The 7,438-nt window shown below is 43.7% G+C and overlaps 1 protein-coding gene across 2 annotated transcripts in view; it reads right to left on the bottom strand.

The window, feature by feature from the left end:
* The window catches only part of ppp1r35 (protein phosphatase 1, regulatory subunit 35), a 9,558-nt gene extending 2,496 nt beyond the window's left edge, over positions 1–7,062 (bottom strand). Inside the window, exons 1-2 of one of the 2 annotated variants that reach the window (XM_042001579.1) lie at positions 6,959–7,062; positions 5,464–5,680 (exon numbers count right to left, since the gene is read on the bottom strand). In XM_042001579.1, coding sequence (XP_041857513.1) covers positions 5,464–5,679 — 216 coding nt within the window. In that variant the 5' untranslated portion in view covers position 5,680; positions 6,959–7,062. Of the gene's footprint in view, positions 1–5,463; positions 5,681–6,938 lie in introns of both variants that reach the window. The other variant, XM_042001571.1, reaches the window with a different exon arrangement.
* Positions 7,063–7,438: the final 376 nt, after the last annotated feature.

Genomic DNA, 7,438 nt, shown 5'->3' with positions numbered 1-7,438 from the left:
TTTTAATGAATTTATTTGCTAATTATAGTGGAAAATAAGTATTTGATCAATAACAAAAGTTAATCTCAGTACTTTGTTATATAGCCTTTGTTGGCAGTGACAGAGGTCAGACGTTTTCTGTAGTTCTAGACCAGGTTTTCACACACTGTCGCTGGTGTTTTGGCCCGTTCCTCTATGCCGTTTTCCTCTAGAGCTGTGATGTTTTGGGGCTGTCGCTGGACAACACGGACTTTCACCTCCCTCCACAGATTTTCTATGGGGTTGAGATCTGCAGACTGGCTCGGACACTCCAGGACCTTGAAATGCTTCTTACAAAGCCGCTCCTTCATTGCCCGGGCGGTGTGTTTGGGATCATTGTCATGCTGAAAGACACAGCCACGTTCCTTCTTCAATGTGCTTGCTGATGGAAGGAGGTTTTCACTCAAAATCTCACCACACATGGCCCATTCATTCTTTTCTTTACACGGATCAGTCGTCCTGGTCCCTTTGCAGAAAAACAGCCCCAAAGCATGATGTTTCCACCCCCGTGCTTCACAGTAGGTTTGCCGTTCTTTGGATGCAACCCAACATTCTTTCTCCTCCAAACACGTCAGGTTGAGTTTTTACCGAAAAGGTTTCGTCTGACCATACGACATTCTCCCAATCCTCTTCTGGATCATCCAGATGCTCTCTAGCAAACTTCAGACGGGCCTGGACAAGTACTGGCTTAATCAGTGGTCTTGTATGTCTTCCATTTTCTAATAATCGCTCCCACAGTTGATTTCTTCACACCGAGCTGCTTACTTACTGCAGATCCAGTCTTCCCAGCCTGGTGCAGGTCTACAATTTTGTTTCTGGTGACCTTTGACAGCTCTTTGGTCTTGGCCATGGTGGAGTTTGGAGTCTGACTGAGGTTGTGGACAGGTGTCTTTTATACCGATAACCAGTTCAAACAGGTGTCATTAATACAGGTAACAGGTGGAGGACAGAGGAGCCTCCTAAAGAAGTTACAGGTCTGTGAGAGCCAAAACTCTTGCTTGTTTGTAAGTGACCAAATATTTATTTTACAGAGGAATTTAGCAATGCATTCATTAAAAATCAGACAATGTGATTTTCTTATAGTTGAGGTTTACCTATGATGGAAATTACAGGCCTCTCATCTTTTTAAGTGGGAGAACTTGCACAATTGGTGGCTGAATAAATACTTATTTGCTCCACTGTATAGTGATAAACGGCGCATTTAATGACCCATCCGGTATTTACGGGTTTATGATGGACGTCAGTGTTTCAGTGGGATGATTCAGCATTTAAATACATGTCAGCGCCTCGCCCTGTGATGGGCTGGTGACCTGTCCAGGTGTACCTGCCTCTCACTTGCTAAATGCTGGGTTAGGCTGCAGCTTACTCGCAACCCGTAGTGGATAGAGATGTGACGTTCATGAACGAATTGATTCTTTTGAAAGACTCTTTTGATGGGAACGATGGGAACCGATTCACAGCTGTGAGCCGTTTGTCAGCCATTCTGTTTATATACAAATTTTTGACACTGCCTTCATCAAATCAAATCAAACTTTATTTATAAAGCGCTTTTCATGCCATAGGCAACACAAAGTTCTTTGCATAATTAAAAACAATAAAAACACTCATTGAAATCACACAGTCACATGTATACACACACACGCCAAGCCCAATCCCACTCCACCCCCCTTCCAGCTAAAAATGAATTAATAAAAAAAATAAATGAATAAATAAGTAAATAAGAAGTCGTACAGTTGAGTAAAATGAAAAAAAAAAAAAAAAAAAACATTTGTGACATAATAGAAGTCTGATGTCCAACTCGCTCCATTCATGTGAAGCATCTGTGAAACAGAGAGAATTGTTCGGAAATAAATACTGTGAGTTCTATCCAAAACATTTACTAGAATTTGCACTGACTGCTCAGGTTTATCCTTTTTTTTCTATATTTTTTATTCTTGTATAGTAGATTTTATATAGGTACGTATTTTGATTGTCATTCTTACATATTGTGAAATTTTGTAAGATACTGTAAGAACGAGCCAGTCTTTTGAATGGCTCTTTGAAAGGAACGACTCCTCAAGATCCGGCTCCCTTCAAAGAGCCATAAATCCCATCTCTAGTAGTGGACGAAGAGGTGCGGATAATGGATGGATGGATGGACGTTAGGGCCTCTTATACCATGGTCTGGGTAAATACTCGATTCTGACTGGCTGTAGGGTGCCCAATAAAAAATGATAATGGACACCTATAAAAGTAGTTCTGGTCAAATAGCCTTGTTGCTGTGAATTATTGCGCTGAATAAACGCTAGTTGGTAACTGTGGCAACAGAAACTCAGATGCCGGGCTGGAGACACGCCTTGTCATGTTTGTGACGGCACATCATTGTGAAAGCAGCTTGCAGACTTATTGGACTCCGTCAGTCCAGGAGAGACGAGAATGGAGCAACATTTTGTCGTCCCGCAACTCCCAACCAGCAGCGGTCAGAGTCCACATTCGTTAAACCAGCAGCGGTCAGGGTCCACATTCGTTAAACCAGCAGCGGTCAGGGTCCACATTCGTTAAACCAGCAGCGGTCAGGGTCCACAAACGTTAAACCAGCAGCGGTCAGAGTCCACATTCGTTAAACCAGCAGCGGTCAGAGTCCACAAATGTTAAACCAGCAGCGGTCAGGGTCCACAAACGTTAAACCAGCAGCGGTCAGAGTCAACAAACGTTAAACCAGCAGCGGTCAGAGTCCACAAACGTTAAACCAGCAGCGGTCAGGGTCCACAAACGTTAAACCAGCAGCGGTCAGGGTCCACAGACGTTAAACCAGCAGCGGTCAAAGTCCACAGACGTTAAACCAGCAGAGGTCAGGGTCCACATACGTTAAACCAGCAGCGGACAGAGTCCACAGACGTTAAACCAGCAGCGGACAGAGTCCACAGACGTTAAACCAGCAGCGGTCAAAGTCCACAAACGTTAAACCAGCAGCGGTCAGAGTCCACAAACGTTAAACCAGCAGCGGTCAGAGTCCACAAATGTTAAACCAGCAGCGGTCAGGGTCCACATACGTTAAACCAGCAGCGGTCAGGGTCCACAGACGTTAAACCAGCAGCGGTCAGGGTCCACAGACGTTAAACCAGCAGCGGTCAGGGTCCACGGACGTTAAACCAGCAGCGGTCAGGGTCCACGGACGTTAAACCAGCAGCGGTCAGGGTCCACGGACGTTAAACCAGCAGCGGTCAGGGTCCACGGACGTTAAACCAGCAGCGGTCAGGGTCCACGGACGTTAAACCAGCAGCGGTCAAAGTCCACGGACGTTAAACCAGCAGCGGTCAGAGTCCACAAACGTTAAACCAGCAGCGGTCAGGGTCCACAGACGTTAAACCAGCAGCGGTCAGGGTCCACATACGTTAAACCAGCAGCGGTCAGGGTCCACAGACGTTAAACCAGCAGCGGTCAGGGTCCACAGACGTTAAACCAGCAGCGGTCAGGGTCCACAAACGTTAAACCAGCAGCGGTCAGAGTCCACAGACGTTAAACCAGCAGCGGTCAGGGTCCACAAACGTTAAACCAGCAGCGGTCAGAGTCCACAGACGTTAAACCAGCAGCGGTCAGGGTCCACAGACGTTAAACCAGCAGCGGTCAGGGTCCACAGACGTTAAACCAGCAGCGGTCAGGGTCCACAAACGTTAAACCAGCAGCGGTCAGAGTCCACAGACGTTAAACCAGCAGCGGTCAGGGTCCACAAACGTTAAACCAGCAGCGGTCAGGGTCCACAGACGTTAAACCAGCAGCGGTCAGGGTCCACAAACGTTAAACCAGCAGCGGTCAGGGTCCACAAACGTTAAACCAGCAGCGGTCAGAGTCCACAGACGTTAAACCAGCAGCGGTCAGGGTCCACAAACGTTAAACCAGCAGCGGTCAGAGTCCACAGACGTTAAACCAGCAGCGGTCAGAGTCCACAAACATTAAACCAGCCGCGGTCAGAGTCCACAGACGTTAAACCAGCAGCGGTCAGAGTCCACAGACGTTAAACCAGCAGCGGTCAGAGTCCACAAACATTAAACCAGCAGCGGTCAGGGTCCACAAACGTTAAACCAGCAGCGGTCAGAGTCCACAGACGTTAAACTAGCAGCGGTCAGAGTCCACAGACGTTAAACCAGCAGCGGTCAGAGTCCACAAACATTAAACCAGCAGCGGTCAGAGTCCACAAAAGTGATTATCTAACGTAAAAAATAAATAAAAAATAAATAAAAAGTAAAAAAGGAGTACAACAAACAGCCAGTGATTGATTGATCTAATTTTAGAAAGGAAAGGTAAAAACTGGTTTTTGGACTTGTTCAGAACTCCTTCACCCTGGACTTAAGCTCCAGTTCTGGCTGATAAAAACCATGATGCTACCACCACCGTGCTTTACCGTGGAGATGCTGTTCTTCTGGAGATGAGAAGCTGTGGCCAGAGTCCAGCCTTGGTCACATCAGACCAGAGGCCTGTACGACGAAGCTGGATTTCCTCTTATCCAGGTAACGTTAATCCAGGGTTTTCTGTACTATGAAGCTGGTTCACTTATAACCGGGATAAATCACCATGGTAACTTATGCTGAATGGCTAACCTGCTTTGGAGCAGGTTATGTTCTGGATCAGAGATCAACAGGTATAAAAGCTCCACCCCATGGCCAATCAGATCTCTTGGCAAATGCCCCGCCCACTCTTAGAACATCCTGTCCACGTTGGTGGTGGATGGTGAGAGGAGGCTCGGAGAGGAAGAGTTTTAGGGACAGATGCATCCTTTAGATGAAGAGATGAAGCCTGGTCTCAGAGCTTTGAAGAACGTTCCTGACTTGTCCCCGAGTCCGTTTAGCTGCACCAGGCTGATCTGAGATAATGAGATTAATAATAAAGCTCACACATGGCAGACCTGCAGAACCAGGAATTTATGGAACCACTCGTGTCGTCACGGTGAGGAACAGAACAGAGGCTTTATTTTCTATCAGACTTATTGTTTTTGGTTGTTTGGTTTTTATTCATTGCTAATGAGACTGAGAGTCCGTTTTATTTTAAATTTCTTCCAGTTTCAGTGTAAAATGTTTAATGATTTTTGAAAGGGTGTACTTGCATTATTATGGCATTGTCATTATATTAGTTGAAAATGGTTTCAAGATGACAGTATTATCACTTATCGCAATAATTTCTAGTTATGGTGACAGGCCTATGTACATGTCCCTGTTAACAGGTGTACATGTGGCAGATGTGCATTTCTTGTGTCACATGTTGACACTGACAACGTCGCAGTTGTTTTCCTCCTTACGCTGAGCAGGGAAGGTGTGCCTGACACTGACTGTAATCTAATTTTTGTAAAGACTGTTTAAAAAACATGTTTTAGCTCCACATCAGGTCAGAATTCGCTGCCCCACCATCTGAATTTAAAATAATCTGAATCCTGAAACTGATATTTCACCTGGACCGTGATGATGTTCTCACCTTAGTGTTGCTCTTTTTTACAGTCTGCCTCAGTGGGCGGGGCCTCAGCTGAGATTGGTCAATCTGCTGATTCTGCCTCAGTGGGAGGGGCTTCGGGGCGGGACTGAGTGTTGCTGACAGTTCAAGCTCCGGGCAGCAAGTGACAGAGGAAGAGGAGAGAGGAAGAGGAGCAGGTTGGGGAGACGGGGGAGGAGAGTGAAGGCTGGACACACTCATCCTACAGCAAGAAAAACAGGGACACGTCATTTTTTATGAGGGCATCACAAATAATTTAATGTACAACACACGTAAAAATCTTTTTAAGAGCTTTTTTAATTCATGTTTGAAAACAAAGTGCAACATAAACCATGAAATACCACGAAGGAGACCTGAAAGGCTGCAGACTTTCAGGACGTCCACGAGATTTACAAGCTGTCCTAATGTTCAACTCAGAACACAGAAAAGTTATCAAGTTTGTCTTGATATTAAACCTTCATGTCACATGAGATAAGGCATTAAATAGAATTAGTCAGTGTCCACTATGAGTTACCATAGCAACGATAAAGTTAATCCTGCATCCGTCCGTCTGCATTAGTTCTAATCATACTAAACTCTATTTGAGTTTTAGGCTCACATCTAGAAAGAAATAAACACATTTAAAGACATTTTAAAGATATGAAAATATTCTAGCAGTCTTTATCAGTTTGTTTAGTTCTGATTTATTTTCCTAAACACAGATTAGTTTCAATAGTAATGTTAGAAATTACAGCAATCAGTTGTAATCGAGCGTATCTACTGTTACAGAATAGAAAATACTTTATTAATCCCTTTGGAGAGTCCTCCAGGATTATGTCCAGATATTTAAGGGAGAAAATGAGACATAACTGAGGACAGGACTCTACTGTGTTTCCTCCAGCAGATGCTTCCTTTTCCTTCTTTGTTGGACAGTTTCACCGATTAGAACACTAGTTAACAAGTTCATGTAAAAATGCCTACGAGATGTCTTAAAAAACATTACAACAATTGTTTGGTATTAATTTGAGACGACTGTGTCTACTGTGCTTTAGATAAAGATCGTATCTCATTTAATCATCAGTTTAAATCCATGTTAATCTAAAGCCTTCACGTGATCTTTATGCAAGCTTTAAGCTTTTTTCTTCTTTAGATTTTAAAAGATAATTTTAAATGCCAAAAACTAAGACGTTTAAAAATATGGTATAAAACATTTGTATAAAATCTTTTTCAATATTAATCTATTACCAATATCTAAACACAGAATTAAACTCATTTGTTAGAGAAAACAGCTCAGTTAATCCGGTTATAATAATGAAATATGAATACTGCATTCTTTAAAGTTAATCGTTTAATAATGTTTTCAGACCTCGGCTAACATTAGCTAACATTAGCAAACAGCTGTTTGTTGTTTATTAGCTGTTTGAAAACATCTTCATGTCCGTTTGTTTTACTAAGCAGAAACGATAAAAGATTCTCGTTACTATTCAGGTTTTATTCTGACCTGTTCTAGCTGGATTACAGACGATCCATGTCGCTTTCTGCTCCTTTCTGAAGACTGAGAAGTTTCTGAGTCAAAAGCCCCGCTTCTGTTTCCACTTACCCTCCTATCATTGATTTCCGGTTCCGGTTTATTCTTCTTTAGTGACTTTTCCTTCTCCATGTTATGTTGAAATATTGCCCCCTGCTGGTGAAATACTGTAAACACTGCTATGAAGGCCTACAACACTGTAGCCACTCAGTTTTGACCTCATTAGGTCAGAGGCGTGTTAATACAAATATCTAATCAGCCAACACATTCAGTAATGTAGCCATCATTAATATATATGTATATAGAGCTCCACCTCTGCAGCTGCTTCCTCTTTCTCCATTATCTCTGCCCCCCACCACATCCTGAGTTGCTCCACCTGTCTATAACAACAGACGAGGTGGGAGCAGAGCTCAGGAAACCCTCAGCCAGGAAGGCTTCTGGTCCAGATGGGAG

This window comes from Melanotaenia boesemani, chromosome 2, assembly GCF_017639745.1.
Source record: "Melanotaenia boesemani isolate fMelBoe1 chromosome 2, fMelBoe1.pri, whole genome shotgun sequence".
NCBI classification, from domain to species: domain Eukaryota; kingdom Metazoa; phylum Chordata; class Actinopteri; order Atheriniformes; family Melanotaeniidae; genus Melanotaenia; species Melanotaenia boesemani.
Note: the sequence above shows the minus strand (reverse complement) of the source record. Positions and strands in the feature narration are given on the sequence as shown.